The sequence below is a fragment of the Argiope bruennichi genome, chromosome 9 (assembly GCF_947563725.1).
Source record: "Argiope bruennichi chromosome 9, qqArgBrue1.1, whole genome shotgun sequence".
NCBI lineage: Eukaryota > Metazoa > Arthropoda > Arachnida > Araneae > Araneidae > Argiope > Argiope bruennichi.
The window spans coordinates 2358814-2371501 of NC_079159.1; the positions used below are offsets into that span (position 1 = coordinate 2358814).

Here is a 12688-nt window from a genome sequence, read left to right on the forward strand (position 1 = left end):
TACCTGCAGCGGCCATCTGCTGCCTTCATCATATCTGAAGAGGGAAAAATCGCAAAGTTGATACGCTATCTCTAGGTTACTATTTCTCGAGATGTATTGGAATTTAAAAAGAAACATGTGCAGAACAGAATGTAGAAGATTGGTTCCCGGGACATCCAAATTTTCAACACTTATGAAAAGATGAATCTCCACATTTTAGTTACATTTAGTCCCTGAGTTCGAAGAACACAGTTTTGGAAATTGTCCGTCTGTCTGTGACAAGGATAACTCAAAAAACGACTTGATCTAGACGGATGGAATTTGGTATATGGTCTTATACAAAATATGTAGATTTCTATCAGATTTTGAGCAAATTCTGCTCAAAGGATTGTCAGTTATGCAAAATGCCTCAATGCACTTCCTCTGTGAATTGTCCTTTACAATAATCTTTGAAAATGTTTAATTCCTGCAATTTCAATTATATGTCTATTGTTCTAACGCCATTTATAATTTTTAACGCCATAATCAACTTGCACGGGAAAAATTTGTTTCTTGTCATCCAAAAATTTCGCATTTTTTCACTATAACTGAACTGCGAGTTCTTTATTGCTTTAAATCAGCGGAATCTCGAACACATGTCTTCAAATAAAAAATGTATGAATTCGACTGGCTGAGCGAAAAGGCCACTGTGGACTCATATATCAGAGAAATTATTTTTATGACTATTCTGTATATTTGTAGGAGGTAAAAATGAAGGCTGTTTTCACCAAATGCTAAGCCAAATGCCAACAGAGAACAATTTTATTTTATCTAAGAATTTATTATAATATTAAATATATTTTAATTATAATAAAATTCTTTATATTTATTTTGTACTTATATGTTATGTAATTTTTAAGTCTTTAGTATTCATAATAGCACTTTCCTCCTCTTTATTTTTATTAATGCTTCAATTTCGCTTTGTAAATTTTGCATTTGCAAGGACTGAATATCGTAATCGATTTTTCGTTCTCTCCTTAACGTTCTTGAGTTCTGAAACTTCCATCATTTCTTTTTCTGATGACAATAGAATATTTTATTAATTTTATAGCTTCTAATTATCAATCAATAAACTAACTAAAAATAAATTCATTTCACAGATTTGACGCTATACAGAAATTAAATTGAAAAATACTAAATTTTAGTTTATTTTAAAATAATTTTCAACATTTTAAACATTTAAAGTTATAATAAATTATAAATTTGATTAGAATTCCAATTTATTTAAAGTATTTCTATCAGAATCTCACCTTTTATGGTTTTGTTTCGAACTTTATATTTTTGATAAGAAATAAAGGAAGGAATGAAGAATATTACAAAAATATAGGAATTAAAATTTTATTCCTAGAATACAATTATTACTAATGCGCGATATATATATGCATACGCGTGTGTGTATGTGTGTACAAGATATTCCGAAAAACGGGAACAAATTTTTATTTCCTTAAATATTGCACCTAGACATATACTTCCAATTACAAAGTTTCATTAAATAAGGCGGAGAAATGTTAAAAAGCAATTTGACTTTTGTGGAGGTTGATAGAAAACAGTTAAAAATATTAAATTTTTATATGTAAAAGTGTCAGTTACGAAAATATCTTTAATACATTTATCTTTGCATACCATAAGTTTCATATTTCTGTGTCACCCTTTCATATTTCTATGTTACCCTTTCATATTTCTGTGTTACCCTGTGTTATAATAGAAATATGAAACTTATTACCATAAGTTTCATATTCTATTATGCGCATATATATATATTATTTTTAAATTTAGAGGGACTAAACGCAAATTTAGATGAAGACATTTATTTCAGAAATGTAAATTTATGCAATATAGAAAAACTATCAAACGTAAACATCTGTCTAGTAGCACAACATTCTATTACTATGACTTCAAAGAATTTTTCTAATTAAACATAATGGAGTTCTAAATGTCAATTAATTAGGTCTGCAGTTGCAACATCGATTTTGTAAGAAGGAAAGAGACAGAAACTTGAGAAATTGAACATTTGTGATATATCAGAGAAGCTCTAATATTCCGAGCGAGAAAAAGAAATTCTTTGCCCTCACTGGCGGGTTTTCTAAAACAAAAACAGATTTCAGTAACATGGAATGTTTGAATATGTTGACAATTTGTGCTTCATGTAATTGGCTCATTTGTAGAATAATATCACTGTCGTTTACCGAATTCCAGTCATTTTTCTAGGCAATGTGTTCCTGAAAAGATCCAGTGATTGCAAACAAGACTTCTTATTTTATCGGAGAAGAACGGAGTGGATGAAAACTATGTATGCGATACAGAAATTGACATTTTGGCTGATTATTCAGATTATCCTCAAACTTAACAGTCTTATTGGATTTTCAGTTTATAACAAACTTAACAGTACGAACAGTCAGTCCAGAATTCAGCATTCCAAAATTGAGAGAATAGAAAATATTTCAAAGTAATAATTGACATTCATACATTCAGCTCAGATCAGTGTTCATGAAGTCCATAAACTTATAAAAGAGTTATAGGGACAAGAATTGATATCGAGAATTTTACAATTGGGCTCTACCTTAGATGAAATCAAACCTTTTTTTCTGAGAATAGCAATGCAGGCAGGCGAATGTTATTCTAATCGAGACAGAAACATTCATCTTCCTAATTACTACTTTTGAAAGGGTGAAAAATCTATTCTTTGTATAAGAAATTTATCAGCAATAGCAATTTTCTATAAATGTATGCGTGGCATTTTTAGAAACTCTCTCGTTGGTTCCATTTTGTGCAACAATTTTCTGAGCGCTGACTCATCTACTCATCTAGCAGTTTTGATTGGCATCGTATCTGAATGAAGGGAAGAATTCACTTTGGCAGCGTAGATCTTTGCCGCCGAATACAGAAAGCTTCTCTTTGTATGACAAGTGATGAACTCGATCGCATGTGCCTAAGTATTGATGAAAGAATGCATTTTCATAGTATTGTCCAAAGTGTTCATTTTAAACAAGCTTTTGAATATTTCTACTAATGTATTATCTGGCCATTTAAAACAATAATTGAAGTGAATGAAGGCGTTATTATTTTCTGATTCCTTCTTTCCGATAATCTTTCGTGATATGTATATTATCCCAGAAATTAACAAGAGAAGTCTCGCTCAAACACTTGGTGGTGTTATGGAAAAATGGTCCAAGTCATTAAATATGTCTTTCAATATCTCTGCCAATTTTGAAGATACGAGCTTGAAACTCTGTGTTCTTATATGATACAATTATTTTTTATAATTATATACAATACCGGCTAGAAATCTTATCTCAATAAAATACAACTATCTTATATTAACTTATAGATGAGTGTAAGAAAAACATTTTACTCACAGAGAGATATTTTCGATGAGGGGCTCGAATGAAAATTTTATTTTTCTGATTTTTTGTCCTCCTCCACATACGCCTATGTACTTTCATATATCTGGGTACCTTATTTGATACAATTCTGAAACTGGGAGTATGCCTGATTGCAACAGTTAAGGAAATAAACGCTTGTCCTACTTTTTTGAGACATCCTGTATAGCTGCATCAATGCCATACTATATGGAACATTTTTTCTTAGAAATCTAGAATATTAATAAAACATTATTTTCTTCACGATAGAATTCTGTACGATTATTTAAATTTTGGATATAAAACTTCTTGAAAGCCGCCAATTTGATATGGTGGTTACGTATGACATTATAGCAACAGCATGAAGGCGTCCGTTGCATGACACAATTTGAAAAAAATTCAAGGTTTTTTTTTTTTAACCATGATGTATATTGTAAGAAGTAGAGACTCAAACACTAGAACAAAAGACATTTAATAGATAAAAAAAATGCATCAAAATGAAAATATCTGGATTGAAAAACATAAATTGTAAAATGATGAGACGTGTAAAACAATAGCAAATTAGAAAGCCACTAAGAATAAGGAGCAACAACAACAACAAAAAAAAATCCTAAATATTCATTGTAAAAAAATGTTTACTAAATTTACATAAAATCCTATTTGCTTCTCATACTTCTGCGATTTTTGGTTGATCTCCGGACCGTTGTTAAAAGGGAATTATTCTTACCTTTTAATATAATGACAATATTTTAAAATATATTATCATATCTAATGCAATGCAGTGGTAATGATTTATTTAAGAATTGTTACTAATATAATTATGTTCTTAACCTAATGAATCAAAAACGAGTTGCTAGATGTATGCTTTAGTATGCTCAAAATTACACACCACGACAGGGCTGCTTTGACAGTTTTTCGCGAGGGAAAATTCTGAGCCGATTTTCCCAGAAAACTCATTAGAAAGATAAATTATTCTTGTGTATTGGAGCTACGTCCGATTGCTTCTTCAAGAGTTCCAAACTAATTTTGATTAATAAATGATTTCCTTCATGGATTTGGTAATTATGAATTAATATATATAAAGTGAAAATTTGTGCAAATTTAAAATTTCAAATACACACAAATTTTCAAGGTGCCTTAAAGAGCTATAAAGATTTTTCAAGAAGAATATCTGCGTATTGACGGAAACAGGAAAATCCAACGATCCAAATAACTCTTAAAGTATAATACTTTTTATTAGTTATTACAATGAAAATATATACAGATATCATTCGGATGGCACTTGATAAATGTTGATGATATGTGTAACAGTAATACAATAGAAATATATACAGATATCATTCGTATGGTACTTGATAAATGGCGATGATACTTGTAGCAATAATGTAACAGAAATATATGCAGATATAACTCGTATGGTACTTGATAAATGTCGATGTAACATGAAACTGGGCGAAACGCGAATAAGGTTACTCGAAGCATAATACTTTTATTCGTCAGCATGCATAATGAAAGTATGTACAAAATGATCAATAAATAGATTCGGCGGCCGATGATTCATTGGTCCCAGGTCTGCCCCTCGTCGCTCTCCTGCCTGCACCTGTAGACATAGGCTGCGATGGAGATGTCGTCACTGTACCTCAGGCACTGCGTGCCGCTGGGACAGTCGCACCTGGAAAGAAGGAAAATACGATTCATTTATATAGAAAACATAAATTTGTAACATTTGTTTTTCATTTAACAAAAACAAGTTAAATTTTGACTGGAAATGTTTTATCGATTCACGTGCAAAGCAAGGTGATTCAGATCATGGTAAATGACTTGAAGGGCAAAATATAAAAAAAATGACAGTAAACTCTCCCTCATTCGGGATATAAATAAAAGTCATAGAATTACAGAATCAGTGAAGGTGCCGGATCATTGGAGGCTTAATAAAGACACACACAAATAGACACAAACACACACAGTGTGAGAGAGAAAATTATGTTATATAAATTTACAACCTATAACTCAGAATCTGAGTTTCTGCCTATTGTTTACAAATCATTCAGTGACTTGCTTTCACTTTAAAGAGCTCCCTTCTAAAAATGCAGTACGACTGATGAAACGGGATAATAAAGAACCCACTATAATAATAACAAATGTGGTGGAAAAAGCAGAATCCGATCGTTTTGACAACTGATCAATAGAGTGTATTGCAAAACAGTTTTCTGTCCCTTGTTTTTTTTTTTTATTTCCTCGAAACCAAGTATGCAAAGAGATCGTAAAAGTCACAAAAATTCGAGCTCGAGAGTCCGAAAAACATACTTTTGGAATGGCGGCTGTCGATGAACACGAAAGCTAAAATCCTTTCGAGCTAGACGGAGGAATTTTGATTTACACCACAGTTTTGTTGATTCATATCAAATTTAAAACGAAATTCATTCAGAGGAAATTTTACTGTTTGAGAACAAATGAACATAAAAACTGCAGAATCCATAGAGATTAAATCTGGATATGCAGGTTTAGCATTTATCAAGTTAGGAACAAAATCTGTTAAAAAGTTAATTGTCTCTCGATCTGTTCTTTCGCATGCATTCAATGCGATGTCTTAAATAAATAAAATTTGGTATAGGATCTTGTTACTACTGTTGTAGCTCAAATTTTAATTTCAATAACTCAAAAAAAAAAAAAAAAAAGACGCCTAAAATGCATATTCGATTTTTGGGTACTTGCGTATTAATCGCATGCCAGTTATTAATCCTCCATAAAAAGTACCAAAGATCTCATGCTAGATTCACACTACTTAAAGCTGAATTTTATGCAAACGTCTCAAATACTTTTAAATATATAGAGATCATATTCAAGACAATTTAAGCGATGTATTTCAAATCTTTTCTCCTTAATGTTAACTTCAATTGTCTTTGAATGAATTGTACCGTAAATGAATCCCAATTTAGAATCTATTGGGAAGCTATTTGAAATAATGTCTTATCATTTAACAAAGGAAATGTAATTATTTTCCGAATTAATATTTATATATCCTCTAAAAGTCCGCTCAAATTGCTGACTGTTCAAGGTATTCAAAAAAGTGATCCTCCAGTCCCAATCCGAGGATCTGCTACGATACCTTTCTTGGAACAAAATATGTAGGATATCTTTGTTTGCATCAGTACTTTAATTTTGGTTAAAATGTAAGCTTTGCGAAACACGAGTGGATATGAATAGAGAGACGCCTAATCGAAACAAATTATTATTGTCCTTGTATGTTTTTTTTTTTAAAGAAGTGGTTGCCATAGAAAAACTTTCAAGTGAAATATATCCTAAATATTGGCATGTTTTAAAAGTTCAATTTTGCAAGCGATCCCCCTATATTTTGTTGCATTACATGAATATTATATGGCAAATTTTAACGTTAAATTATGGAATGAGTCAACAGAAAAATACTTCTAAGAAATCACAAGAGAAAGTAAAAAATATCTTTACGGAGCTACATTTAGGAAACTGAATAATTCTAATTGCACTTATTGAATTTTTTAAGTGCGTTTAAAAGACGCGAAAGTTACCTCTAGCTTCTTAAATGCTGCGACTCTGCAACAATGCTAATGGTATTTATAAAGAAACTACAATTTTCCCTAGTGTTTTTAATTACTCCAGTTCCTATCGCCTTTCATTTAATGACATCTAAATTCATTAGAAAACAAGCATTTGCCGCAATTTTATGATAAGATTGTCTTTTTAAATTGGGACATAGACAAGTACAGATAAATTATTTTACATATAAATTCGCAACTGACAGGAGTGAATCAAAACAGTATGAATCTGCTAAAAGAGTAGAAAAGAGTTATCTGGATAAATGTAAAAATCCCCCCCCCCAAAGAAAACCAACGGCTGTGGTCGCCCCCAAACGTTCTAGCATTCTCTCTAAAAAAAGCGTTATTCCCCTATCCGCATAAAAAGTGAGATCTTGGAAGTCAGTCATTTTCTGCTGATTGCAAGCTTGTTTTCTTACGTTTTTTTACAAAATCAGCGAAAGTAGTTTCCTTAAAATGTTCTCACATACTCCTAAATGAAGGTATTATCCCTCCGTATAAAAATTGTGGTTCTTGGCAAGGTCCATGAGTGCTCAAATTTTTATTTTCAGTCCACATATGAGTGTTTTATACTTCCTGAGATACTGAAGAAAATCGAATATATATTAGGGATGCATTTTTTTTTAAATATCTCGATGATTGAAACCAAAATTTGACACAGAAATGCAATTCTAAAATCAAAATCAAGTATCAAATTTCAATTTCAAGTCAATATCTTTCTGATTAAGAAGTTTTCCTTAATATCTCGAAAACTTTTTTTATGAGGAATACAGTACTATTCATTTCAATTTTAACATTTTAAATCTCTTTACTTCATACATCAGTTCGGATAATCAAGAATTTAATGTATCGCTAATGATGCGATTTTAGATTGGTTTCTCCATTCTACAATTGTATCCTAACAGAGTTTATCTAAAAAGCATAATCAGTAGATTTCAATGGCTGTACTTACGGGCTTTTGACGAAGTATTCCACCGATCTGGTTGAGGGTTGATAGATTTCCCAGCCACATGGTGTTGATCCCGAACAGTAAGTCACTTTCGCGCTTCTCTGCAAACAGATGATAGTATTTCAATATTTGACAATTATATTTGGTAAGAATTTATGAAAAATATCTATAAATAACTTGATTCATTCTTGCTCTTTTCATTATCCAATGTTTAAAAACTAAGAAAAAATACTTCTAATCATTCAAAAACTCTGGTTATATAAATGATATAAACATAACTTTTTTCTCTGATTGGAGCAGAAAATAAAACAGTAAACATTGATTTTATTCTGTTATTTGGTTGTATAACTGTTTTAACTCAAAGGAATAATAGAAAGAGGTTAGATTATAGGATTTTGACCTTATGCTTTAAAAGAGAAAATTACCTAATTGTCTGAATTTTTAGAAATAAGTCTTAAGATTTTCATCCAAGTCGTCGTGTGTGTAATCTCTGCGTTTTCCACGTCTGCACAGGGTAGATGTAAAGATTACACAAGCGCAATCAGAAGTACTCATTACCAAGCTGCTTTGCTCACTTTTTTGTCTATTTTTTGATAGTGTAATTCATATTCTTACATCCCAATTTAAAATAATTTTTTGGGCCTTTTAGTAAGTTTTTAAACTTTGTCTTATCTGTTTTTTTTTTTTTTTTTTTTTCCATTTACATCTGAATCATTCACATTAGAAACGGTCAAAACAGCTTGATAAAATATAGTAAAGCGCAAAACTTAAACAACAAAGTAACGCTTCATCATAAAACGATGAATAATAAGTGTTGACGAAAGTACAAGTACAGATGTAATAAAGGTTGATAGGGGACGGAAAAGGAAAACAATAATATTTCAGTACCGATATATCGCCATGCTGGTGGAAAAAAAAAAAATGCTGAAAACGGACAGCTGACAACATCCGAAAGCAGCACTTGCGTATGTAAACCGGGCGAAACTGTGGTCAGATGATTGCATAAAAGTGTCGTATTCGCCCAACGTTTGGATTGCTACAAACTATTGACTGCAGACCATCGGCGACTCCGCTTACTATGGCTTAATGAATACAACTGCTGAACATTTCTTTATTGGAATCATGCCTTATTTACCGATGAGAGTCGTTTTAATCTCACAAGCGATTCTCGATGCCATTTAATATGAAAATTGATAGGGACACATTTCCATTCCACTATGAGCGAAACAAACCATTCAGGTAGTTAGAGTGCTCATGTGGTATAATGATGAATGAAAGAATGCAGTTTCATGTTTTTCAAAGAACATTATTGTGAGGAAGTTATCCTGATCTGTGCGTTTGATTCGAGGTACTGTAGGTTAAGACATAGCATTTATGTGCAATGAGGGTCAAGCACAAAAGCTAGAATGAAACTTCTGAAAAATAAAAATCCCCTAGCGCTTTCCCCTGATTTAAATTCATTTGATTATATATGGGATGTCTGCTGCACTATCGTATTCTCCGGTCAACAGACAACTGACATAGATCCTCTTTGAAGAATGGACACTTCTGCCTTTGGAATTGCTGGTTATTTAGAGTTTGAATAGACGCATCGCTTTTTTCTGCATCGCTTCCTAATGCAGGCATTTTATTCCTTTTTTTTTTCTTACTAAATTTTTCTCATGCTTTAAATACTGCGTTGTGCTTATTTATGTAATATTAATTTAACGTAATAAAGTTTATTTTTGGCAAAATTACAATAACATCAGAAGAATTGCTGACGTTTTGCACACAGTTTTATTAGATAAGTCTTTTTCTCTTTGGATCCACTGCTTACAAAAAAGCGCAACCTTTTCAGTGGATCACGTTTATATTTCGCCATGTTGATGAAAATTAACCTAAATTAGACTAATGCTTTTATAAAATTCATAACGCATTGAGTTAATTTCACTTATATTTTTGTTAAATTATTCTTACAAATCTTTTTAATAAATATGAATATCAATGTGTTGAAATTCATTTTTATTAAATGTCACTGCGTACGTAGAAATGGATTTAAAATATGCCGTTACGCTGTCTTGGATTTAATCCCATTGAATTTTCAAAGTGCACTCCGCATGCATATAATACGCAGAATCTTGAAAAGCTTTCTCATATGGCAATTGCATTTCTCTTCCGCATTGTAATAGTCAAAAGTGAAACGATTATGCATTTTTCTTTTATAAAAAAGGCAGATATGATGAAGATAAAGATGTAGACTGTATGATGCTGAGGCATGTTTAGGTGGCTATTAGTTAAGCTGGCCATGTGACACGAACATTATCCCTGTTTCTACAAAATTTTTAAAATTAAATTAATTTATATTTATTTCTAAAACAAAAGTCCTAACCAGGACTCAAAATTAAATTCAAAAATTAATTTAAATTTTAAACTTTATGGAAATTTCATATAAAAAAAACAGAAACAAATTGTCGAGATACACATGTAATTTACTTTTTAAATTATCAAAGCTTAAGAAAAAAAAATTTCCCGAAAAAAAAAGAAGGGATACGGATTTTGGAACTATTTAGAGAAAGTGACAAAACACGCAAAAAAAGAGGAATTTTGAAATTTTTGAAAAATTAAATTGAAAAAAAATGTTTTATTTTGAAATAGCACATATTTTTTAAAAAAGAGGTCTGTTTTGTAGAAATATTTCCATTTAACAGCTAATAAAAAATAAAATAATAATAATAATAATAGCAATAAAAAAAAACCTTGGAAAATGGTAAAAATTAAATATTTTTTTAAAGAAATATATAAATAAAATATATAAAAGTGAAACGATAACGGTTCTTCAGCAATATTTCAAAATAAGTGATTTAATGAGTGCCATGGTTTTTTTTTTTTTTTTTAATTTTTACTGCCCACCATTTTTTTACAAATTCATTTTTGTTGCAAAGCTACAACAATTTAAAATTGCATACGAACTCACTTTACGTAATGAAAGAATAAATGCCGAACACTTTTATAGAAATTTTATAGAAATAGCAATTTTGATAGTTAGACAAAAGCTATGTAATACAATGTTATTTAATATATGGTACGTTTAGAGATCAAAGTATTTTCTAATTACAAAATGAGAAGGATAATATCGCCTCTCATTATTTGAATTGAGCAATAAGCAATTTTTATTCTTAAAAATTGCAAGATTTCAGCTTCAAGTATTAAGAATTAATGAAGAGCATTAGTACCTATCTTTCTAAAGCATCAGAGTTATTAATTCATGAGAATGATAGATAGGCTTAGAGATCAGTGGTAAATTGCAATACATGGATATCTGTAAAAATTACTTCACATTTGCTAAACTCAAAATTTTATTAAGATTGAGAACATATTTTCATCATGATCCTTACTCAACCATGGTTGTCTTAAATTAGTTAAATTCTTATACCTGAAAACAAGAATTAAAGAATGAATTCGTCGAATTAAGGTTACGATGCATTTTTAAAAAAACCCGAAGGTTAATGAAATTTTAAATTGAGATTAAGGAAAAAGAATAATTAAGTAAAGATAATAATAACTAAAAAAATATTCGAAATATAAAAATTTGAAATTAAAAATATATTTTGTTTACGAAAATGAAATACTGTAGAATAATAATAATAATATTTATATAAAAGAGTTTGTTATGACTTACTTTTATAACACGCGCATCGGCACTGAAGAAAAACAAACACACAGCCGTCACGATAACTAGCTGCATTGCCAAATCGAGTTTCATAATTCTGGAAATGGTCAATGAATCGCGAGTGAGTTTTCTTCTCCTTTTTATACGGCGTGTTTACTACGAGCTGTATACAAATTTCGAAGGGTTGCCAGTTCAGATGGAGTGACACTTCGTGATTTATGTATTCCCGCCAAATGCGCGTGCTTTTTCCATTTTCGTTAAACGAATCTGATCTTGTGACAGACCGTATCAAAATAAATCAGTTCTTTAAAGGAGAGTTTGATATCTGATTTGATGAACAGGGTATCTGAATCTGCTTTCAGACATTGGCCATTGCACCCCGAACTTGAAGATTAAATTGCCTGATCACATTTTTTTTTACAATTTTTCCTCCCTTCCACCCAACCTATTGAGCCTCCCTGATGCAGAAGCATTGCCATTAAACTATCAATGAAAGATGAAACACCCAGTTGTTTATTTGCCATTTCCTTCAATGTGAAACGCTTCTCTTTCATAACAGTTAAAAAAGAGTTCTTGAAAAGGATTCTGCATTTAATTATTTAAGAAAAATGTAGAATTTCTATCTTAAGAATTTAACTACCCCTTCTGAAAATGTGGACAAATGAATACTTTTTAATGTCTTTCAATTGAAGCTTAAAAGAAAGATAAACATTTATTGATAACATTTTTTCTTTGATTCTTATTATAAAAAATCTATGCCGAAAATTTAAGTGATGCACCGTTAAAATCGGCATTTGGCTATCTACATATTACAGAAAGGTCCAGTGATAGTAGACTCACGCTGTCGCATGTCTTTGTTAAAATAATGTATGATAAAAAAAATGCTTGTTTTGAATGCTGCGATTATTTCAACAAAATTCAAAATGTGTATTCAATGTTCCTGCACTACTTTACTTTTTTAAAAAAAGGAAAGGAAGAAAGGTTACCTTTCTAAACGATTTAAGGTAATATAGATAAAAAAAAATTTCGAGAAATTTTGCCTAATAATGTGCTTTTTATTTATGTGAAAAACATGGAGTAAGTGTTTATAAAAATATTTAGTTCATTTTTTTATGTTACTAAGAAGGTAGAATATAATTAT

At 30.7% G+C, this 12688-nt stretch overlaps 1 protein-coding gene across 1 annotated transcript; it reads right to left on the reverse strand.

Moving 5' to 3' along the window:
• Nucleotides 1–3830: 3830 nt before the first annotated feature.
• On the reverse strand, nucleotides 3831–11760 carry LOC129984509 (uncharacterized). Its single transcript, XM_056094403.1, has 3 exons — nucleotides 11557–11760; nucleotides 7902–7999; nucleotides 3831–5049 (listed from the first exon to the last, which is right to left on the reverse strand). Exons 1-3 carry the CDS (start codon nucleotides 11638–11640, stop codon nucleotides 4935–4937), a joined length of 297 nt encoding a protein of 98 aa, XP_055950378.1. The 5' UTR covers nucleotides 11641–11760; the 3' UTR covers nucleotides 3831–4934.
• Nucleotides 11761–12688: the final 928 nt, after the last annotated feature.

What these genes read in the sequence shown, in the direction of transcription:
- LOC129984509 (XM_056094403.1), bottom strand. Translation starts at nt 11,640, where the DNA reads ATGAAACTCGATTTGGCAATGCAGCTAGTTATCGTGACGGCTGTGTGT. An exon ending in CCGATGCGCGTGTTATAAAA is followed by an intron (nt 8,000 to 11,556) that starts GTAAGTCATAAC and finishes ATCTGTTTGCAG; the next exon opens with AGAAGCGCGAAAGTGACTTA. An exon ending in GAATACTTCGTCAAAAGCCC is followed by an intron (nt 5,050 to 7,901) that starts GTAAGTACAGCC and finishes CCTTCTTTCCAG; the next exon opens with GTGCGACTGTCCCAGCGGCA.